The 25,430-nt window shown below is 40.1% G+C and overlaps 1 protein-coding gene across 5 annotated transcripts in view; it reads right to left on the reverse strand.

Annotated features, from left to right (window-relative positions):
• Window positions 1-25,430, reverse strand: part of STX8 (syntaxin 8) — a 119,299-nt gene that overhangs the window by 23,261 nt on the left and 70,608 nt on the right. For 4 of the 5 annotated variants that reach the window (XM_042451113.1, XM_042451111.1, XM_042451110.1 and 1 more), the window contains one exon: window positions 11,186-11,287. In XM_042451113.1, the coding sequence (XP_042307047.1) occupies window positions 11,186-11,287 (102 nt within the window). Of the gene's footprint in view, window positions 1-8,940; window positions 9,092-11,185; window positions 11,288-25,430 lie in introns of those variants that run through there. The other variant, XM_042451112.1, reaches the window with a different exon arrangement.

Below are 25,430 nucleotides of genomic sequence, written 5' to 3' on the forward strand. Positions count from 1 at the left end.
AAATTCTATAAGCTTCTGCAAAATATGGCTGTGGGAAAACTGCAGGGCACCGAGTACTTTTTCTGAGTGTTTCTACTTAATCTAGTTTTCTGCATATGCAAATTTGTTGCAAAAAATATTATATGTGATTTTATCATTGAGCATAGAGATAATTACTTCTTTAATGTGCACTCTAGGGACAGCAAATAGAACCATTGGCAACTGCAACTCAGATAGAGTGAATCAATTTTAGAAATTTCCTCCAGTGTTGTTGTTTTTTAAAAAAATACAGTAACAAATGAACAAAAATCCACAACAGGAACACCTCCACTAAATTCCTCCTTTCCTTTATAGAAAGAAATGTGCATGGAATAAGTCCTCTCCTCCAAGATCTTAACAATGGAGGACTCCATGAGATATATCTATGGCCTAATCATGCAGGTCTTTACGAATAGCAACCAAGACTATGAATTGTGCTTGAAAACAAACAAGCCTTCATTGTAACTTCTAAATGTTTTAAAAGGCATATAGACTCAAAGCTCTCATCATGCAAGACACTGATCTGCTAAGCTGAAAGCTTCCTGACATGTTCAAAAGGAATCCCACACAGAGCATATTGCAATTACTGAAAGCTTAGATTACTAAAAGATGATTGATGTTGCAGCCCCCCTCTCCCATGGTCCTTCCACTCCAGAAAAAGCTGGCAACTAAGACAGCAGGTGTATAAGCTTCCTGAACAGGTAGAAGTAAAACTGAAATAATACATAAAATCTGTAACAAAACATTACTCTTTGACACTAGTAAAAAAGAAAGGTGATCATCCCAAATCATGTCAAATTGGTATGATCTAAAATAGTGGTGGACAACTGTGGCAGGGACCATTGTTTTGCTTCACTGCATTTTTGCTCCCCCAAAAGTTGAAAATAGGCCCCAAAGGTGATCAGAAGTTTATTTCTAGTTTCAGCTCCCAGGGTAGTTTGCCCATTTTCAGCTGGTTTTGGTCTCTATAGGTGAGTTGGGTTGTGTGTTTATACGTAGGATGGCAGCTCTGGAGGCTGCAAGGCCTCAAGGAAGGATTTGGGACTCAATGAGCTGAAGCACATGGCCCAGAAGCAATGGCCTCTGGCTGCTCTGGCCCTGATCAGTCTGGGATTGTGGCAACTGCATGGCCTGCTCCTGAAACGGCCTGCCACCATGGTCCCAAGCCAAAAGCCGGCAGGAGCGGATTAAATGCACTCCTAAAAGGGCCGGCTCTCGCCTGCTTAGCACAGTCTCAGAATGACTCCTGGCTGCTTTGGGTGCACACACGTTATCTAAACACCATGGCCCCAAAGAGGCCAAAAGCCGCTTTATTTGGCCCATCTTTTTTGGGCCAATGTGACCTTTGCAGTTTCCATACCCCAACCTAGAACTGTATCAAATCAAGGTGATTTAGAAAGTTGTTAATTTTGAATGCTATCAAGAGCAGCTACCACTGCTTTTCTAAATTAAGAGCACTCAACACAGCCAGCCAAGGGTCTCTGGCCAAAGCCACAGTGAAACAGATTTAGTAAAATTCACTCAGGAATATATGGATGTGGGCAGCAACCACCTTTTATCATAGTGCCAGGGAATGGTATTTTAAGAGAACACAACATGTCCGTTTGTTATTTGTTTGTTCGGCAGAGTCCTCAGCACCCTCCTCATGTGTCCATGTTCCTCATAACCCAAATCCTTAAACCTCCTAGCCAAGCCACCTCTTCATGCATCAGTTTGGCTTCTTCAACACATTCCCATCAAACTGTATGTACATTGGACCCTTGTTATACACTGGGGTTTGGTTCCAAGATCCCCCATGTATAACAAAATCTGTGTATGCTCAAGTCCCATTAAATATAATGACATAGCAAAATGGTGTCCCTTATAAAAAATGGAAAATCAAGGTTTGATATTTGAAATGTATACTTTTTTTTTAACATTTTCAAACCGTGTATGCTTGAATCTCCTGTATAAAAAATCCGTGTATAAGAAGGGCCGACTGTACATGAACTGTCATGTTGAAGAACAGAGAGAACTTCAGTTAAAACTTATCTAGCACTTTAACCAAGGCGCTGTTGCAGACTAGGGATGCCTGCTCCCATCCATGCTGCCTAAAAATTCTAGCTCATTAATGATCAAACTGAAAAGCTTTCAGCAACATTCTATCAGCAGAACAGTTCCCTCATCTGAGAAACCCAGACAATGGCAACCGATTTCATTACAACCATGTCTTGAAAATGCTATATAAAGCAAATAATAAAATTTAACACCAACCAATTCCAGTATGAGACAGTACTTCTGATAATTAGTATTTCAATATGAAATTCAGGATATTTTCCCATTCATAAAAATGGGACACAGAGCACTGATTCCCTGAGGAAAAGTGTTTGCCCTCTGTGGTTTACCCTCTGACCCTTCATTAAGACTAAATAATCAGGCTGTGGAAAGTGTTACAAAACCTCTTCTACCTCCCACTGGCTTTTTGTTTACACATATACACACATAGACATAAAGGTTGGTTATTCCCCAGTTCCTATGAAAGACTCTCTGACTACTCTCACTTTCTCTTGAGGTGTGGGCTCACTTCTCCAAACAAGAGGATGACCTTCAGCAACACGGAGCCTGCACTTGCTACTGTCTTCAGTTTGGCAACCCAATACAAAGGCAGCAGGCCTGTATATACAATTTTGGGGCCGGAGCCCCTATTCACAAAACGGTCTCCCCAAGAGACAAAGCTTGCAAGGTTCTTAATTAAGCCTAAGTGAAAGACAGCCTAACTGCACCCTGCTCCCATCTTCAGAGGACAGTCATTTTGGACTTCAAACGCCTCCATAACACTGTCCAACAAGGAGACCACGGCATTCACAGCCAGCAACTTTTTTTTTTAATTTTAAAAATATAGAAAGCCTAGTCTTCTGCAGTGCCTCTTCAGCCTGCTCTCATTTTGTTGCCAATTTTAGACATGTCTCTGGTTTGTGAAACAGGAAACAAAGGAACTTCTTGTGCATTTGAAGCCCTCCAGAGGGTCTGCATTTCATTCCTGCCTCTTCAGGCAGTGTCTGAAGAGCTCTTTACTCCATTTTGTCTCATTAACATTTCCATGAGTGATCAAAGAATATATTAAAAAACACCTAAGTATTAAGTACAATTTCTGCTAGGGAAGCAGAATACATAGATACATTTAAGAAACTTGCTCAAATTCCTTTCCCTGCCTACTTCTTCATGAGATAATTGTCTCCCCGTTAAAAACAAACAGAAAACAGAAAAACTGTCCTTTCAAAGCAACCGCTTTTTGACAAAGCCTACAAAAAAACCTTGATCATTACATGCCATTGAATACTTCCACTTCATAAGTAACACACACACACACACACACAGAGAGAGAGAGAGAGAGAGAGAGAGAATTTCTGTTTTCCAAGCTTAGCTGTGATAATGTCCCTTGCAAAGAGAAACCAATTATTCCCTGGCAGTAAGTCATTACAGTATGAATTGCTGTAATTTTGCCCCTTTCAGCAGCTGCTCAGGGTGGGCTGAGAGGTGGCTGTGGTAATGAAGCAAAGATGAATACTAAAGAACCACTGAGGCATGGCATCCTGTGGAGCAGCAGTGTTTAATTTTTCTTAAAGTACTTTCTTGCTGCAGGGAGCAAATCAATGAGATCTACATGTCAGAAATGAAGCTTTCTTCTGAACATTTGCATTCACAATCCTAAACAGAATAAGAATGTCGATGCACCTGACTGGCTTGTGAAAAAAAACACCCAAAACCAAAAAATGTTTCACCTAATATGTTTTAAAATGCTCACACACCCTTCCCTCTTTTGTCTCTGTAATTCTTTCCTTTCTCATCAGAAATGCCCAGCAACATCCACCAGACAAAGACACTGCAAACAAAGTATATAGAGGGAAAGAGGGGGGGTGGGGGAAATTAGAGAAAACAAAACAAAAAGACATGCAGAGGAATTCCTTTTTCCACTGATCTGTGGAATACATTAATATCCTAAACTGTTGGCAGAGACTCCAATAATCAGACGGGTGACAATGCAAGCAATGACTCTAAGTCTGGGATCTTCAAACAAACCTCCCCTGCTGTCATGGCCACCGGGAAAGAAACTGAGGGCAATATTAGTTGACCTTCATTTCGTTGTTTCACCAGAACTAACTGCTGGACCTTTGTTTGTCTGTTACTAGGAGTTCCTCTTTCAAAAATGTCAGCATTTCCTAGACAACACAAGAGCCAGTTTTATTAGGTAAATAAACCTATTTGAAAGGAGTTATTCCTGCTTTATGATGGGAAGAAGCAAACCTCATACCTCATAATGGAAAAAGAAAAGAAAAGTGGGGAAAAGACTGTTGTTTAAGGCATATTTTAAATGGAATCCGTGAAGACCCAAATGGTGGCTTAGGAACCATTTTCATGCAACCCATACAGTAGCACATTGGTCTCTGGCCCAAATCACATCTAGTTCATTTAAGTTTGTTAAGTAGTTTATATTGTGATGAGATAAAACACAGAGGAACACTAATAGATGCTCCTTGTACCCAAATATGACTGCCCTATGGAAGACACTACAGATTCACAAGCCCTATTCTTTCATTCTGGAAGTGTGTTGCATCAACACCTAAAAAGGGAAGCACACTAGCCCCCCTCCATCTCCATCTCTGTTGCTCTCTCACATGAGAAGCCCATCTGCTATATGTGGGGCTCTCCACACAACTAGGAACCCAAAAGTAGCAGAATTCCCAACTGCACAGAGAATGCCCATGTGTGGAGAAAGCCCTCCTTTACAAACTTGGTCTCCTTGTGAGAAAGGTTACAGAACTGAATGCTCCTAGCATGCTCCTCTCTTCATATATCAACATCACCTCCAAGATGAACAATATGACTAAGGGGCAAAACAGACCACCCCTTTTGGGCAATGTCCTGCCGCCCCTTTCCTTGCCGGATCGGGACCTTGGCAACTATATGCCGCGGCCCAGATCCAGTGTTTTTCTGGCCCCAAAAGAAGCAGCAAAATGCCACTCCTTTTGGAGCCAGAAACAGGGCGTCTTTGCAGCCATCCATTTGGCATGCGTCACCTGAACACCACGCCAAAGGAGCGCTGTGACGTGCCCACTATGCAGTCAGTCGGGCAGTGTGATAGCAGCTTGGGGGTGGTGTCGGGGTTTGTGTCATGCATCCACCACACACCCACTCCTCTCCAACGCCGGCCCTTTTGGCCAGTCTGTACAGCCCCTCAATCTGAAATTCTAGGTTGTCAATATTAGACTTGTTTGCAATTTCTGTTGTTTGACAGAAGCTGCTGGACATTTATTATAGCCTTTCTTATGAGCACACAATCAACAAAAACCCACCAACAGCAGCAAAAACAAATCCAGGATTCTGGGCAATCAGGCACTCACTCAGGGCCCAGTTCTTATCAGATATTTACTTGTCTGTAAAGCAGAAAGGAAATCCCTCATCATGCTAAGGATAATGATTTGGGTCTGAGCCCACTGGGCTGCATGGCTTTCATATCAAAAATGTAACTAAGAACAGCACAAATGGTGAAGAAAGTAAAAGAGAAGTATGGATGACAGCAACCAGCCTACTGATGCTGACCAGGGCTTGTACAGCATTTATGCAAGTTAATTTGGAAAAATTAATTGGCTTCTTTTGGTTCTGTGCAGAAAAGATAACATGGAGGCAGGAGGATCAAGAAAGAACACACAGAGGCATAAAATAAGCACTCAGGCGGGTTACAAACCGCTACTTGGGACGTCCTCAGGACGTCCCAGTTTAAAAAAGGGGCGTCTCTTCCAGACGCCCCTATTCCTGTTACGGACTCTGTCTGTAACAAATGGCAGCGGCCGTTCCACACGGCCACCGCCATCTTGACATAACGGACGCTGTGCGTCCACACATCGCGCTGTGCTAATGACGTCGCGAGTGCACCATTGGCGCCTCGCGGCATCATTAGCACACTGCCAGAAGAAGCTCCATTTTGGAGCTTCTTTTTTGCTCCGTAAGGGAGCCGCGCGGTTTGGCTGAGGCGGCTCCCTCGCGAAGCAAACAGCAGTGCTGGGAGACCGCCGCAAAGCGGCGGTTTGTAACACCTCCCCAGCACACCTTGGAAGGAGGCTTGAGGGCGTCAATCTCATATTCAATTAGGCAAAGCAAGGTATGTCGGAGGTATGCTGGCTACCAGCCAAATTCTGTCATCATAAGGTAAGGTAAGCTTGGAATTCTCATCATGACAGAGCACAGACAGGAGGCTGAATATGCAGCATCTTTCAAATAGAATGTGGAGTGTTTGAAGTTTCACTTACAGTATATAGCCGATAAGTCAAGCATTAACACCCTTACCGTTAGGAATAGCATATAGCGGAACTCTTTGAGGGTCACTGTGAAGGCCCTCTGAGCATCTCAAGACTGTTGTTACGGTGGGAAGGTTCTATTTGATATGCACCTTATTTTCACTAACTTGGAGGTCTGCACATTGTCTTTGTGCTATCTAGCTTCTGTTTTTCATCTGTCTAGCAAAGGAAGTAAAAAGGATTTTTTTAAAAAAAAATCATGTACATAATCAAGGTAGAGAGGAGCAAAGGTACCATACCATTTCCACCCAACTCATATAAGCTTATGCAAAATGTTACCATCTTCCAAAAACTTCAGCACAGGGACTAATTGTTTTTGTCTGCATTTTTAAAAAGCAACTTTTGAACAAATAACCTAAAGGTGCAATAAAATGCTCAACAACCTCCAGGCCGTGCTAGAGAATAAAAGGAAGGCATCAAATTCCAATTATTGCATTTCAGCACAGTTTTCCAGAAATATCAAGCCGTGATTTAACTCCTTGACATGTAGCCTTGGAAACCAAACTATAAGCAGCTGTCCTTGGATAATTCACACAATGCCAGGTTTCTCCTCTTTGTATTCAAATATAACTAATTATACTTGGCCTTTGAAATGATAGATAGTGAAGGAGGCGTTGAGGGCTCTTGCGGCAGCCCTCCAATGGCAGAGCCAGACTGGAAGGGCTAGCAACAGCTGCACATATCCCCCACGAGGTGAGAGCAGGCACTGGCAGGACTCTATTTGAACAGCTGCATATGCAAATGTAATTAACTAGGTGTTGCTGGCCACTAATCCAGCACTCCTAGGCACACTAGGCTCCCCCTTACCCATCTCCAGAGAGAAAATTCATTATCCCATTACCTTTTCCCACTTGATACGCCAAATCTACAGATTTTCTTTTTTTTTTTTAAATAATGGGAACAGCAAGAGGATCTATGGCCTAAACATTCAAATTATCTGTCCACTCTTGATGTTTAACTTTGAATTTTAATTTCTGCCTTTGGGAAACAAGATGACAAAAATGTTAATTGGGGAGCTGGAGTTTTTGTTTTGCCTTGTCTGGGGAGGTCAGGATGCTTTTCTTTCTTTCTATTTCTTTCTGAAGGTTTTCACCATGGACCTTTGCCAACTGATAAAAAAGTTATTCTGTGTGATTAAAGCCTTGGGATAGATTTCCATAGCTGTTAAATGTGATGATAGCTAGGCCACAGACTGTTTGGGTCACTCTGGCAAGGAAATTAACTTTTCTTCTATTAGAAGGGGAATGAAATAAGGAGAGAGACGACTGATGTTGAGTGTGTGTGTTTGTGTATGTATGAAAGTGAGAGAGAGATGAAGAAACAAAGGGAGAGTGATTGCATACACTTACTAGTATTTGTGATGCTCTCCACAGATATATGGAAGAAACAAGTGCCATTGTTCTGTGATTATTTACTGCTATTTAAGATTATGCTATCTGTGAATTATATTGGACAAAATGATCTGAACCCTGAAAGGTATTAACATACAACAGGAGTTGCAGGCCTCCTAAAGGAGAAAACGACTCTATGGGTGTGAGGGAATGATTAATCCTGAAGTCTGGACTAAATGGGAAATCAGTGATTATGATTTCTCAGATCAGTCAGACAGTTAAATCTTTTAGGAAAATTTTGTTTCTCATGGCTAAATAAGACATGACATTAAATGAATAAAAGCATGGAGTTGTGTTATGGTAGTAACAGCCATATTAATTACATTAGCATTGTTGGACTGCAAATCCCAGCATTCATCACCATTGGAAATCCTGACTAGGACTGAAGAAAGCCTTGGAGAGCCGAATTTTGCCCAAACCTGATTTACATAATCTGTGAGTGGGGAAAAGAGATTTAACTCTCTCTTGCTTTGTCATGGACAATGACCCTGAAGCTGCTACTTGCATTTCAAGGAAAACAGCCTGAGACACAAAAAAGTAACAAAGGCATACATGATTATGGCAGTCATACACTAAATGTCATGTCTAGTTTTGATCTTCAGTTTCATTAGTGCTTAAGTAATAAAAACAATCCTCCGTATATTCCAATGGAAAAGGACTACACATATGTGCCCTTCACCAAAACAGTCCACAATTTATAAGATGGTATTTCATCAAGATGTGAAGTACCACAAATTCCTTTTCAGGATGGTTTAATGCAGGGGTAGGCAACCTTATTGAGCCGGGGGGCGGGTTGCTGTCCCTCAGACAACTGGGGGGCCGAAGCCAAAAAATAAATAATTAAATAATTTATTAAAAAATTAAATATATAAATAAACCAGGACAAATGTAGGACAAAATTTTCAAATGGAAGACACTTTTTTTAAAAAAGTGGAGGACACGCAAAAAAATTTGCTGATTTTTTTTAAAAAATGTTAATATAAATGCATGTTTCTGAGGCTTCTATAGACAATTGGCCCCCAAAGGCCCCAGCGGGTTGCCTACCCCTGGTTTAATGGAACAAGAGACCTGCCTCACAAGCAGAATGGTAGCACAATCATGGAAACTAACATAGAATATCTAGACAGCTAGACACAGGGAATGTGAAAAAGAAAGAAAGGAAAACATGGAACAGATCACCAACCAGGAAAAAAGTTTTTTTGGGGTAGAAATCATCTTTTGGTTCAGATCCAAGGCAATTGTCCATGCAGTATTAGGAAAGAACACTGGCATAATCTTCTGGCAAACAGGCCACAGGAAAGGTTGACTTCATGTCATACATTCTCATATACTAAGCTTTCCACCATGCTAAAAATAAATGGAAGGAGATTTGCTCAACCATACATACATAACCTACATTAGATGAACAAACCTACAGTCCAGCCAATTAACCTTCTGAGAAAAATAGTCATAGAAGATGAGAAATGCACTTGGCATGATGAATAAGGCAAGATCCTCTATGCACCATTATTTTCTAGAGGAGTCTTTTAGGATGTTTTTTGGCTTGAACAAGTGTGCTACAAACTTATAAAAGTTTGTGGAATATCTTTAAAATTAGCATACATGTGACAGGTTAAAATACAGCAATATAAATATTGATCAAACTCGATAAAAATCTGCAGACAAATTAGTCAAAAATGGAAAATAAAAGTTGTGATTTTTGTTCTCTTCAAAAGACTATAAATATAAAAGTGATGAGATACATCTCTCCAGTTTCACCAGTTGTGGTTTCCTAGGCTACTGAGCTGCAATGCCATCTTGTGGAGTAGGGGAAAATGGGAGATTTTGACACAGCTATGTCCTATCTCTTTAGCACATATACATTCTATTCATTGTGCATTAAATTAATTTTCATTTACTGTCAGCTATCTTTGAGGCTATGCCATAAAGAAAAAAGTGGAATTAAAATATTAATGTATATAAAGACACATAAGTAAACAAATAAAATACTGTATTCTCTAACTATAGTTTAGTCAGTCTAACAAAATTTCCTTCTTCCACTTAGCTTTAAAAGTCCATTTCTAATTTGCTTCTTGAACAGAAATAGGTTCAAGATTATGAGGGAAAATTAACTGCATTATGTACATAAAACTAAACAATGAAGAATTCTTATCTGAACACTTGATTCTGAATATAAGACTCATGAAATATATTGCAGAAGTGCAGTACAGTCGGCCCTTGGTATAAGCGGGGGACCCGTTCCGGACCCCCCTCCCGCGTATGCCAAAATCCACGTATGCTCAAGTCCCATTCTCCCCAATGGCGGTGTGCGTGCCATTGGGGACAAAAGTCCCTCTCCTCCCCTCCTCTTTCCCTCCCTCTTCCCCTCCCTGCTTACCTGCTCAGTCGCCACACCACCGCCTCCTGGTATCCTCACAGCCTCCTCCACCGCCGTCGCGGGAAAGGCCAGGTGCTGCTCTTGGAGGCCAAGAGGCCTCCAGGCTGCACCCGGCCCTTCTGCAGCAGCAGTGGCGAGGAGGACGAGACCAAGCTTCCTCCTCTATGCCACCGCCGCCACCGCGAAAGGGCTGGGTGCAATCTGGAGGCCTCTTGGCCTCCAAGAGCAGCACCCGGCCTTTCCCACGGTGGCGGAGGAGGAGGCAGTGAGGATGCCGGGAGGCGGCTGCACGGCAACCAAGCAGGTAAGCAGGGAGGGAGGGAAAGAGGGAAAGAGGAGGGGAGGAGAGGGACCTTTGTCCTCAATGGCGGTGTGCATGCACACACACCGCCATTGGGGACAACTTCCAGGTTTGCCATGTGCGTATGCTGAAATCTGCATATAAGGAGGGCCGACTGTATAACATTGTTTCACCAGCCAGCTCAGTTTCATTCTGCTTAGCATTTCAATGGTGTATTAAATGGAAAGGAAATGGTGCTAAATGTTCCATACATATCACTTGTCATACATATGTGTGTGTGTGCGCGCACACACACATTTACAAAGATTAACTGACAAAGCTGTATATTGTTTGCCATCATTATTTTATCATTATTGAAAAGAAAACATCAAAAATACAAATTGCAACCTAGGTGGCCTCTACATAAGCGGACACCATAATTTGTATCATATCCACATGGGAGAAAAAAATCAATGAAGCCAACAAACTCCCTTTCTCTATACAAGGATACTGTTTTAACTTTCCTTCCATCATGTCTACTCCCTTTCTCAACTTTCTTCATCATCTCTCACAAAATTAAAGGCTATGTTCATAATTTCTTAAACCAGCTGCTAGAATGCCAGCTATTAGTGGAAAGCAAAGTGTAAATGCAAACTTGTTTAGTAATACTTTAAACGTTTTAGCTGCAAACCAAGAACAAAAACTAACAAAATGGCACTTGCTCTACAAAAACTGTTTAATTTTAATTCAGATTTGATTTGATTTAAATCAGACCATATCTTACCACAGGAAGTTGACTTTTTTTCCACCATCATCACACGCCTGGTTTGGCTGCGCAACTTGTCATCAGTATTTTCTACCAAATTGGCCAGATCATCGATGATTTCTAAAAGGAGGAAAATGGTACATTATTTGATCTTTCCATAATTACAGTGCGCCCGCATCATACATGGGCAGGCCTTATGCAGCATTCAGCATATGCTGAAAGCAGCACTGGAAAAAGCCCTCGCATGCCCCAGAAGAAGTAATGGGACTCTCACCTATGGAGTGCACATCCACATCATGGGCACGAGGCCCCATTATTTCTAATGCGGCTCCAGCATACGCTGGATTTACCTTTAGCAGCAGGGTCTGGAACAGATCCACTGTATCTCAAAACAAATGAAATTTTCAGCACATCAATGGCACTGCAATTTTGATTTAGGTTATTATCACAACAATCTCATGAAGTAGGTTAAACAGATGGAGGGTCATTTCAGTTGTGGCAATAGCACAGAGTCACAAGAAAGCCTCATGTAGCAACAATCTCTGTAGGTGTTACACACAGCTAGCACAATGGGTTACGAGCATGGTTGCAGAACTGCTTCTCTGCCATATGCTTTATATATAAGTTGAATCCAGAGGAAGGATGAAATTCTTATGTTGGCTTTGCAGTGTGTATGTTCTCTCCAACAGCTTCTGGTTTTTGCAAGGAAAGGCAGTGATTTGTCACAGGCCCTCTCATTCACTAACACTACACTGTCCCACAGACTTCTTCCAGGCTTTCAAACAAACAATATTTAAATCTCTGTATATTCAGAAACAAAATGACTGATGATTTAAGTATGGGGTGGGAAAAATCAAATACAAATAAAACTTGAGGTATAATTCCATTTAAATGGCTTCCTAATAGAATGGCCCCTTGCAACCATATTTGCTTAGTTCCTCTCAACATTTCAGTGAGAACTATTAAAGCATAATCATGAGCAAGCACTAGCCACACCAATCACATTGCTCTAGCATTGTAACATCTTCATTAACTGCATATTTAGTTCTAGACAGAATTTATGGTGCAAGTTCTGATTTATAATAGTCATCCCTCCATATCCACAGATTCTTTATCCACGGATTGAACCATCATGGCTTGAAAATATTCCAAAGAATTCTGAAAAAGCAAACCTTAATTTTGCTACTTTATATAAGGGGCACCATTTTATATGCCATTGTATTTAGTGGGACTTAAGCATCCACAGATTTTGTTATCAGTGGGAGGTTCTGGAACAAAACCCCAGCAGATATTGAACACCCATGGTAATAGCAAACTCTGTTCTCTAGATATGGGTTCTTGTTTAGCTAAAACAGTGCCATCCGCACACAGCAGGGAGGTTAATCCTCAAGCGGGGCACTAAGATGAATGTGTGTGAAAAGCGAAAGGAATCATTCTGATGAGTACTGGGCATACTCAGTGGCCAGAGAATGCTGGCTGACTGTTGAGCATTGTTGGAATGGAATGGAGTATCATCAGAGTAGACATGGGTAGCTGTCATCTTGAACAGGAAAACTACACACTTCAACATGTTGCTGTAGCATTTACTTGCTGACCATCAACATACTAAACAATACAGATCCAAAGGAATTACAGAGTATCTTCTCCCATGAGATCTCTACATTTGCTAGCATTCCAGTAATTTGTTAATGTCAGTTTTATAGCCATTAAATTATTTACAACTTGTGTATTAAAATACTTTACAATTTATGGTATATAATTAAATGGCTTTCAAAATGGATTTACAGGAACTGTTTAGTCAGTAATCTGTTCAGTATAATGCATTCTTCACTTTTTATGCCTTTATTTACTCAAAAGATATAAAGGGAAATCTCCATTTGGTTTCTCCTAATGCCAATAAACAGATAATAAATCAATTTCAAAATATACAGTGTCAAATATCACTGAAAAATATATTTTAAAACATAATATATCTCAAATGGGAAGCTATTAAATTATTAAATTCTTCCATTTCCACTGCCATGTGGAATGCTAATCCCTAAAATTCCTTCCCAATTCTTTTGAAATGGCAGGACACTAATATCTCATGGAACAACCATCTGATAAATCTGTTCTATAAATCTTTTAATACAGTGCGCCTGCACCGTGCACAGACACATTCTACATGGCTTCAAGCTTATGCGGAAGCCGCTTGGGGAGGAAAACAAAGGTGCGCACGCGCCACTCCGCCACATGCACACACCCCATTATTTCCTATGGGGCTCAAGCATAGGCGGATTTTCCCTTACGCGGGGGCATCCAAAACAGATCCCCCACGTAAGGAGAGGACCCACTGTATATCCATACATTAGTTACCGAAATTTAATTGGACCTTTTAATGGACCATATTTTTCTAATACCATATATATCAAATAGAGCATACCTGCTCCATACGCAGGCGAGCCATACGCAGCTTCCGGTTTACGCAGAAGCCACACTGCAATCCACAGAATGGTGCATGTGCTTGTGGCATGTGCGCACTGTGCTGCTGTTCCAGATCCCCCACATAAGGGGAAATCCGCATATGCTCACGCCCCATTGCAAACAAGGGGGTGCGTGCTCGCAGCACGCACGTCATTTCTTTAATCATCATTTAATCATCACATGGCTTCAGCGTAAGCTCAAGCCGTGTATGGCACCTCCCACTGATTGTACATTGGGCTACTTCTCTACCAAGTTCAGAAACTTCAATTAGTTAACACATGACAGCCAGATTGGTTACTGGTACATTTAGGAGTGATCATATTATACCACTATTAAAATCACTCCACTGGCTGCCAATTATTTTCCAGGCAAAGTATTGGTTGTTATCTTTAAAACCCTACATGGTTTGGGTTCAGGTTATCTACATAATTACCTCCTCCAGTATAATCAGGCCTATACACTCAAGTCCTCTGGTGGCACAGCCAAATAGCCAAGACTAGGTTGTCAACTGTCACCCAGTGGACGTTTTCTTCAGTGGCTCCTAGAATGTAGAACAACCTGCCAGAAGAGATTGAACAGCTGAAAATGCTGTTCGGATTTAAAACAGCACTAATGACCACTCTATTTCAGCAGGCCTCTCCAGATGACTTTTAGATTATAAAATTTAAATTATGAATGTTAAACAATAGATTGATTGTTTTAATATGTATTAGTCTTACCATTTTAAACTGATGCTGTATGTTTTAAATGATTTATGTCTTTTAAGTGATGTTATGTTTATAACTGATATGTGTTATATTTTATTCCACGCCATGATCCATGGGGAGAGGCAGGTAAGAAATAAATGTTGTTGTGCGGTTTTTGTATTATCAGTAAATTCCTCTTGCCAAAATAACCCCATGATTTTCACTTTAGAGTTGCAATAAGTCAGAAGTGACTTGAAGGCACAAAACAACTACAAAATTCCATATTTCTTCCCTGCTCTTTTTTTTTAAAAAGCCAAACCTCCATACAAGTAAGGTTCTCCTATTGTCTGTTACTGTCTTTATTTGAAAAGCCATGTGAAATAAATCCACATTTCTAAATCAAGGATGAGGAAAATGTAGGTCTCAAATCCACTCAGGAGCTTTCTAAGTCCTCCCCAATTTTTCTCAAAAAAATTTATGGACCAATTTTAGGATCATTTTTCAACAAATGTGGTGGTAACCCCTCCATGTTCTCCCTGAACAAAGTGTAAAATGGCTAAAAGGGGTTATTGATAACTAAGTTATAAAACCATAATATTATAATATAAAGGTATAGGCTACCAGATAGTAAATGTGGTTAATAGGTAAAGGATGAAAAGAGCTGAAAGCCATTTGATATCAGGTAGCACCAAATCTCTGAAACAAATGTATAAAGGTAAAGCCCTTTGACAAGGTTGTCAAGTCATGTCTGACTGTAGGGGGCAGTGCTCATTTCCATTACTAAGCTGAAGAGCTAGCATTGTCAAAGACAACACTGTGCTCACGTGGCCAGCATGAATGCACAGAATGCTGTTACCTTCCATCTGAAATGGTATCCATTTATTTACTTTTACATGCTTTCAAACATCTAGGTTGGCAGAAGATGGGAGCTCACACCATCAAACGGTACTTGGGCCTCGAACTGCCAATCTTACAATTATCAGAATCAGCGTCTTAACCACGGAGCCACCGCATCCCCTAAATACCTGAAGAAAGTACTTATTGGAAAATAATTATTCATTTGTGAACTATGTATATATAGCATATAAATTTTAGATGTGAAGCTAATAAAAATATTTTTTTTAAAAAAGAAAAGACTACTTAGACTGGTGCACTGGACTCCTTAAGGATATAATGCAAGCATGTTAAGAATAGCTACTATCTCCTACCGAGATCTATCACTTGATCACTTGCTTTTATTTTTGTGGAACACCTATTGTTGTTGTTAGTAACCACCTTCAAGTTTATTTTCACTCACGGTGCTCCTGTGGATGAAACATCTCCAAGACTCCCTGTCCTTCACTGCTCTGCCTTAGGTCTTTCAAATTCATACCCCTGACCTACTAATAGAGTCCCATCTAGAAAGTGGCCTTCTTCTTTTTCTACATCCCACCACCTTTCCTAGCATTATCATCTTTTCCAATGAGTCATGCTTTCTCATGATGTGTCCAAAGTACAGTTGGCCCTCCATATCCACAGATTTTTTTATCCACAGATTCAAGCATTCACGGCTTGAAAATAGCCAAAAAAATATACAAATTCCAAACAGCAAACCTTGATTTTACCATTTTATATAAGGGACACCATTTTATTGTCCATTGTATATAATGGAACTTGAGCATCCATGGGTTTTGGTATTCATGGAGGATCCTGGAACCAAATCCCAACGGATACCAAGGGTCCACTGTATGACAGCTCTAACTTAATCATCTTGGCTTACAGGGAAATTTCAGGGTTGATCTGTTCTAGGACCCATTTGTTTGTCATTTTGGCTATCTACAATATCCTCAGAATTCTTCTCCAACATCATATCTCAAAACAATTTATTTTCTTGTTATCTGCTTTCTTCACTGTGCAACTCTCACCTCCATACATACCAATGGGACTACATGGCTTATACAATTCTAACTTTTGTGCTGAGTTGTGTATCTTTACACTTTAGGATCTTTTCTAGTTCTTTCTAGCAGGAATACCCAATATGGTCCATTTTTTTCTGAAGTTCTTTCATGCTTCAAGAATTCTGCTAAGAGAGCAGCAACTTCATAGATTTTTACAAACTTCAGTATGCAGCGTTATAAGGACAGGGACAAGGTATGCATGGACAGATAAAGAAGATGATAGTAGGAAGCTTTGACTTTGCATCTTTTCACCAGCAAACACTCTTGGCCAAGCTTCACAGATTTCCAGGTAGTCCAAGCCTGGAAATACCTAATCTTTGTAAACCCAAAATATGCAGCCTGTATAAGGTACCCATGATGGGACTGGGATATTACAAAATGTTAAAGAAAATAAACAGTCTTCCCTTCCATCACTCTTCCTTATAAATGAATTCACCAGGAAAGAATTTGGAGAAAGGGGAAGATGGGTGGAGAAGGAAAGAACTCTTCTGAAATTCAGGGCAGATAGGCAAGAACAGAAAATGGCTCAGCTGAAGAAAAAACATTTTCAATTCTACAGGAAGTAAAATGCTTCTTTCCCCCTCCTCTTTGTTTTATCCCATCTTGGATCAGAGTTCCTGTGTAGGCATTGCTCTGGTGTATCCTCTCCACATAGCTGTGTGGGTTGTTGTGTCTCTGACCACACACGGAGCCCCGTGAACTGAGGAATTCCTACAGCATTCAGAGGGAAAGTATGCTGTTTGCCATGTAACTCTCACTCCCCATCTTAACACTAATTTTCTGATTTATTTAAATGATGTAAAAGCCATATTTGGACTTGACAAGAGTTCTGAGAAACAGGGTTCACAGCTCCTGCCTTATGAGTAAGGCAAATACAAACTAATACATTTAGAAAACAGGGATATAGAGAAAAGAGGAATTAGAATCAGGGCCAGTTCCAGGTTTGTGTGCTCCCTGTCCAAACCAATGCCATCTGTGCTTTCCCCTTCTGTGTGCCACCTAGTAAATTTACCTACTGGCAGTGACCCAGTCCTCTTCCATAGTAGACATCCTATGGAATTTAAGAGCCATGCAGGACTAGGTCTACCATATTTCCTTTTCACTGTAGTTTCACCTTTGTTAAGCTGTACACTGCAAGCTCCATGGGACTGTTACCTGCCCAAATGTTTTTAATCCCCTTTGCTACTGCCATTCCCTTCTTCTTTTGTGTCATGTCTTTTTAGATTGTAAACCTGAGGGCAGGGAACTGTCAAATTAGCAATCTGTAAATTGCACTGAAAGTCTTTGTGCAGGGCATAAATACTGCAGATAGATAGATAGATAGATAGGTAGGTACTTAGCTGTATAGAATGTGATGAGATAGTTGGGAGCTGGCATTTCTTTATTAACTCCAAGGAAAACTAACACATTAAGCTGCTGCTAGCTCACTGTCTCACCTATACTATCCTTAATTGTTTCAAGATATATGATGGGAAATTAATTCTGGAGTAGGATCTGGGTCATCTGAGTCAGAAATTAGCTGCAGTAAATTAATAGATGAATAGCTGATTTGGCTGACCTGGAATGAGTTGCAAACTAAGAAATTTACTGGGGTAAATTTGATGGAAAATGAATTTATCTTCTCAGAAACTGAAATTCCATTATTTCTAAATCTGCAAGCATTCACAGAAATTCTATACAATTTTTTGTTTGCTTTTGTCTTTTTTGGTGCTGCATATGTCTTCTTTTTGAGGACGTCAATGTGGCCATTGTTCAGGTCACGTATCAGTGCTCTGCAGAATACTGGAAAAGTGGTCATTTGAGGGCAGCTCACAGTCACACTAGGTGCTGGAACTAGCTGAAAGTGTTCCTTGGGGGTGCCAGCTACTGAAGACAATTCATGTAAAGTGTTTGTTTTCTTTGGGTTAACTGAACACCTGCTCCATGCCTAAGGATTACTAATTTCACTGTATTGCAAAATGCTTGACATTACCTTTCTAGGTTCAAATGTACCCATGTAGGATAAGATGGGGAAATAAAATTTACTAACATACACAAGTGCAGTGCATGTAAAATGGTGTGCAAAAACCCTGTTAACATTTTTAAAACATAATTTGCTATCCCATATAGTTGTGAGAAGTGGGGACTAGTCTAGTCTAAAGAGTGGTATTTTCAGGAATCTACCTTTCTCCAGTCTTTTTTCCAAAACTTAATGGGCCAATTCATTTGTTAAATATATTTATAGATGATAGATTATGTATGGAACAGTTACATGAACAAGCAATAGGTTTACCTATAGTCATCATCACATCTATTTTGGCCTATACATTTCTACCACCACATAAAAATATCTGCAAGGAGGAAAATAAAAAAGGGAACATTCTAGTGTACTCATGCAACACTGGACAGCATGCAAAGTTTGCCAGTTCTCCCTTTTTGTTTTAGCGATTATTTTCATTACCTTTTGTTCTAAGCTGACTAAAACATTTGTATGGAAAAGCAAGATACAGACACCTCCAATATGTTTTTAAAATACTAACTAAATCCATGTGTTTACACAGCTTTGTTCATATGAATCAATATGAATTGGCTTATTAATTACTTTGAATGTATGAGAACAAATATTTACCTCTTTCACCTAAAAATAAGTCTATTCTAATTAAGATATACAACCAACACCCGGTTCACACATGACACTGAGCCATAATGGCCAAGTTAGTCACTCCAGAACTGTGCTGGATCACTGATGGCCCAGGACTTCCATCCATTCAAATTCAGTCCTATAAAACAATTTACCCAATCACCTGTATACTTCTATTTACAACAGTCTCTCTTTGAATACTTTTAACTTGAAGTGGTCCCTCTTCCACACTTCCACCTGTCATCAGCAGTTGAAACTCCAAATGTCTGTTCAGCCCACTTTTTGCCATGTTTGTTGGCTTCAACAAGCTGAACGATGAGAAAAGATATAAAAACCTTGCCTTCGTTTAGTTTGAAATATATTAAGATCAGTTCATATACACTGAAACTGGACTAGGATAATTTTGTGGTAAGAGACTGAATAATTTTCTGACCCTTTCTTCCTAGGCAGTTTGGAATGCATTTATTGTCTCTAACATCAATTAATGCCCAAGCAGTTGGTCACTAATGCATGATAATCTGACCATCCCAGACATATAGTATATTGCAACTACATAAGTAGCATTGCTTGGCTAGAATAGGGAAGCCTGGAAGTCTTCTAATGCCTAGCTAGCTTAAATCTCCCCCATTAGTTCACGAGGCACATAACATAAAGCCTATCTTCCTCCAATTTAGGTTGATCAACAGAGTAATGTATGTCTGTGTACATTATATAACATATACACACCACTGAATTAGTCATGGGATATGGCATCTTTACATATAGTGGAGCTATGCCAAAGAAAAACATCTCAAAAAATGGAAAGCCAGAACACTTTCTGCTGCACCAAGAACAAGTCTGGAAGTATCCCAATCATATAGCCACTGCTGCCTCCTTGAGACCACCGTAGAGCAAAATGCCAAGGAAATGACTCACATAAAATGCCAGGCTACACTATAGACTCAATAGAAGAAAGCAAACATTTTGCATCATACCTGTGATAAACTGTAAGAGCAAATGTGCATACAGTATATAGAGGGCTTCAGGACAGAGTGGCACATAGAATCTAAATCTCACCCATCCCCAAAAGGAAAACAAAACAAATAAAAGCCAATATTTCATCTACAACCCAAAATGAGTCATGAGCCACAGTTCTTGAAAGATATATATGCAGCTGCATACAGTGCAGCTGAACTTTACACAAGCCGGCAAAAAGCTAAATTCAATTCTTCATAATCTGATATAAAGTTATGCTGGTATAACTTTGCTTCCCTGAGCAAACTGTTAAAGACACTGGTTGTGGTATCATCACAGGACTGACTTTCTGCACAGGAGAGAATAATTATAAATGCTTTCTATACAGGCCACTAATTTTTAAAAAGTAACGCAGAATCAGATCTCTGCTTTTCTCTGGATGTTCTTATTCCAACTCTCTCTCATTCTAGAGTCTTCTTAGATGCCCTAACAGCAATGGAAATCTTTATCTCCTTCCCAAAAGAGGACTGAACATGCATGCATGTGAAATTTGTGAATGTATGTGCACTCACACACAGAGATATAAACAACTACATTCACAAACCTCACAAACCAAAAATTCTTTGTTGGAAGTTATACAATTGCAGCTATGTATATCTATTAATGTTTTCTACTGAATGACCAGAAGCAGGCTCAGTTCACATGTTGGTACATGTGTTGTGGAGAAATGCTTCTTAAGCTGTCAGATGTGGGGACTACCAGGACGTTTTCCCCAACATGCCAGGAACTAGCAGTATATTTGTGCCCAGTGACTGAAACTTTCTTTCTTGGAAACTTTCTGTGGACTGGAAGCCAATAGCTCACAGACCTGCATCAGTCCACAGACTGAGCAGAAGCAGATGGAGGACCCTCCCTTCATTCCAACTGCCACTGCCCTTGTCTTAGAGGGAGAGAAGAATTGGTAGTATCAGCTGGACTCGATCCCCTTCCTCACCACCATTCCCTTCTGCTTTTGTGCTATGTCTTTTTAGATTGTAAACCTGGTTTGGTTGGCACTCAGATGCTGTGGCATATGCCTGTTGGTAATGGGCTTTGGAAACAAGCTGCTTTATCCCTATTCCTGCCTCCCCTTTTAAAGAAGGTATTATTTATAAATTATTGATGTTGCTGTGGCTGGTGTTATAGGGATGCTATTTTCCATTCTCTAGAAATGATCTAGATATATATACACTCATCCTTCCACATTCGCTGGGGTTAGGGGCACAGGACCCCCATGAATGTGAAAAACCGCAAATAACAAAACCACTATGTTTTTATCCGAGAGAACACTCCGCTAGGCATTTGTAGCTCCTCCAGCGCAATTCTATGGTCAGTGTCTGGCAGATGTTGACCACATAGTTGCACTAGAGGACCTAGAAATTCCTAGAGGGGTGTTCTCACAGGTAAAAACATAGTGGTTTTGTTATTTGCGGTTTTTCCACATTCGTGGGGGTCCTGTGCCCCTAACCCCAGTGAATGTGGAAGGACAAGTGTATATATATTTAGATGATTTCTAGAGAATGGAAAATAGCATCCCTATAACACCAGCCACAGCAACATCAATAATTTAGAAATAACACTTTCTTTAAAAGGGGAGGCAGGAATAGGGATAACACTGAGTTCAGAATGAACGAATATTAACTGGAGCCCTTGCTCTCCAACATGCACTAGGGACTTTCTTTTCCAGATGCTTATTTTGTTTTATTCAAACAAAACAGACAAGCATTAATTTTAGTTGTATTTAATTGAATAATTTCCCAGGAGAATAGTTCAGGAGAGTTTTAAAGCAGCTTGTTTCCAAAGCCCATTACCGACTGGCATATACCACAGCATCTGTGTGCCAACCAAAATAGGATGCTTTAATGTTACTGGAACTACTTTCTTTCCAGATGTGTTGAGAACTCTTGGTGATATAATGCAGGCAATAACTATATTTACACAAGGTAGTATTTTGAGTATCCTTTTTCAGTTATCTTGGATAAGATAACAGTCACTTTAATTGAAAGCATTTGAATATAAAGCCAATATATTTCACCCCCTCATTCCTAAAGTTCTGCTTGCTTTGCTTCTGATTAAAATTGCATGCGACACACTTGCAGTTAGTAAAGCAACAGACTATAAAAACATGACCATCTGCAGACTTAAAAGTTTTCATAAGAAATAGCTCATGAAACATCCAGAACTCTTAAGGCTAAATGTAGTGGTATCTTCTTGCCTTATATAACTCCATAAATCAAGGAAGCCAAACTAGAGATGTAATATAAAATATGTTTTTGTATATTAGTATACACTTTTATTTTAAAAAATGCAACTTCTAGATAGGGGAGGCTGATAATTATTGACATTTGCAATGGGAGAAATGCCTCAGTCGAACTAAGAGGAATTTTCTTGCAGTACTAACAACACAGTCAGAAGATGAAGAATTTTTATCAACATTGCAGCACAGGAGGAAAAGACTGAACTCCCACTTTTCCACCTGCTGTGGTCCCCCAAACTACTGCACACCTCTTGAACAAAAGATGTTGTTTCTATTTTAGGAAACATGCAAATTAAATGCAATGAAACATTTAACAACACATCTAAATTAGCCTTTAAATGCACAGCAGGAACTGAATTAATACTGCAGTTTTAGTAGGTATGGGAAGGGAAAAGGATTCAAAAGATCCTCAACTGATATAAATAAACCAAGGGACTGAATAGACGGGCAATTTGAGTCGGATTCTTGGTGTGATGACCACGCCCAATTGGGTGTCACACCACCTGCCCAACCAGACAGTGGGCAGTGTTGGAGCGTTCCTATGGCACAACAACCAGATGCTGCATGCCACAGGAGCACAGAAGAGCACCTCTTTTCTGGCCCAAAAAGGAGCAGAATTTGGCTGCTCTTTTTGGGGCTTGAGAAACACTGAATTGGGCCCGTGGCATGCAGTTGCCGCAGCCTCGATCCGGTGCTCAAAGGGGCAGTGCAGAGCCTTTTGGCTTTCAGAATTAGCAGAGAGTTGAAAGCTATGGTCCTTTCATGTTTTTAAGCATGTGATCCAATGCTGTGCTTGCACTGGCAAAACCTTTTGTGTTTTCTTTCGTTTTAAAAACAGTTATGGCAATGACAGTGGTATATATGTTTATGTTTGTATCCTATTGATCTGGGCTGAAAAATATGTTTTTCCAAGTGCTATTTTCCCCAGTTAAAAAACTGATTTATGGACAAAGAGCAGCTTAATGGTGGAAGGAATAAAGACCAGCAGGATTAAGGAATTGAGAAATACACTGGTTGTGGTGGTAGGGAATTATGAAACACACAAACACTCCAATTTAAAGCCCCAGTCTTGATTAGAGTTCTTTATGTAACCGTAGCTAGTCTTAGCATATTTTTAAAATCCTGTGTTTAAAGGCTGGGGAATTGTTTTGTGGGCCTGAGGAGTTGATTTATGGGGAGACCTCCTCCTTCACCTCCACCTGTCACTTATTGCCTTGTGCCATTTTCCTCCCAATTGAAAAAGCCCAAGAACTGAACTGAGCACCATTATTCTTCAGTTCTTTCCATCTATCCCCAAGTATTGGGCATTTAAAATAAAGCTGTCCCATGTCCCCATTCACATACTGTACATACATACAACCCCCTCAGGCTCTGTGTGTATGATGTCTTCCCTTTCTCCCATCATCGATGCAAGTTAAAATATGGAGCCATACAGACAGCAGCTGCAAAGATAATTTAAGTTAGTTTACTTGAAAGGATCAAAGGGATTTAGCTCTTCAAATTCTATTAAATCCTACATGGGGTGTGGACACTTTAAATTTTAACTATACTATGCTCTAAGCACCATTTTCCCAAAACTGGAACATGAAATCCATGGTGATAACAACAACAACAACAAAACCCCAAAACCTAAAATGTAGATGTCATTAATTCTGAGGCTTATTCATAGGTCTAAAGGACATGTCTACAAAACAACAGCAGGGAAACAATGGGGACATCTAAAAGGGGTCTTGTTCCCTTTTTTTAACAAAAAAAATCTGTTACATCATGCTGGCAAAAAGTAGTTAGAAAACATGGACAGTATCTTCCATTTGGTCAAAAAGTAAACTGGATTTGGTCTTCCAGCATTTATTGCTTTGCTTAGCTTTGAGCCCTCTTCTTTGTACTGTTGGCTACTATGAACACAGCCTTCTAATTATTATCTGTTACCTCTACATCCCTGCTTTCTTCCAATGAAATTAAAAAAAAACAAACCATATTCTTCTCACTGAGCTCTTTTCTTTCTCATTTTATCAACACAAAAACCCTGTGATGTAGGGCATGTTAGGAAAGAGAGAAAATTAGTTTCACAACTCAATGGAGACTTGAGTCTGGATGTCCCAAGTCACAATACAAGACTCTACCATTACACTGGACTGGCTCTCAAATGTACCCATGTTCTGCAAATCCACATTTTAGACCTGGATTAAATTTAGCAGCCCATATTCAGTCTGCATAATGTCTGAGTGCAGAACTCTTGGTGCTGATAGCCCAGGCAAGAAAGATATGTATTTATCTTTCATTCACTGGGTCATTCAAACTATTTTGAACTCACATTATCCTCATGAAGTATGACAGGAAGTAGACTCAATGTGAATATGTCCATAAACTTAACTGAGCAGCTAGAGATCCAGTCCACTAAATCCCATATGTAGTTGTGAGCTGCTGGCCCATCTGGCAATATATCACTGGCAAAAGGGCCATTAGAAAAAACTCACTAGTCAGCAAGACACAGATGTGCATTGCTCTGTTTGACCTGCCTTGGCACTTGAGTGATGATAGCTACACACTGATTGAGAACTCACAAAGGCAGGAATCCTGCTGTCATGCAAAGCCCCAGCCACATGGGAGTATAGTGACAGCATCTTGAACACCTTGAAAGCAGTTCAGTTTGTCTACACCTGAAAACATCATTAGATGAAGTACAGAGAGAAAGCTTTTAAGCACTGATCAGAGTGCAAAGAACATTTTTCCTCTCGAAGAAAAAAAATACTGCAACAATTGGCTATGCTTGGAGACAAACCATACTGCAGTATTTAAAGCACCTCCACATTTCAAATAGAAAAAGCTTAGTTTTTCAGATTATGGGAAAGCCTGAATCAACCAGGTTGAACACAAACAGGAATTAAACTGGAATTTCTGAGAAATCAGCAGAGAACTAATTGACTTTTAAAAAAAACCAACCCTAAAGCAGGAAGCATTGAAAACCCACACCACGGCCATGCAGGTGAAAAGGGAAAAATGAATAAACGTATTTCAGCCATGGGTGGTATGTCAGCAGAATGCAAACTAAGAGGAAAGCAGCAGGGAAACCTTAACTCAGCCTCCTTCTGGGGCATGGGAAAAAATTACAATGACAGGAATTAGACAATACGGGAAAATGCCACAAGCTGTCCATCTGAAGAACTTTCCTCTCCTTGTGCTCTAACAAATCACAGAAAAAGTGAGGAACATCCAGTGGCAAGCAGGGATGTTTCTGCTTGTTTCAAACAATCTGCAATTAGAGTATATAACTAAGAGGATTAAGTGTGTAATGTTCAGTTGATCA

The sequence above is a fragment of the Sceloporus undulatus genome, chromosome 2 (assembly GCF_019175285.1).
Source record: "Sceloporus undulatus isolate JIND9_A2432 ecotype Alabama chromosome 2, SceUnd_v1.1, whole genome shotgun sequence".
NCBI lineage: Eukaryota > Metazoa > Chordata > Lepidosauria > Squamata > Phrynosomatidae > Sceloporus > Sceloporus undulatus.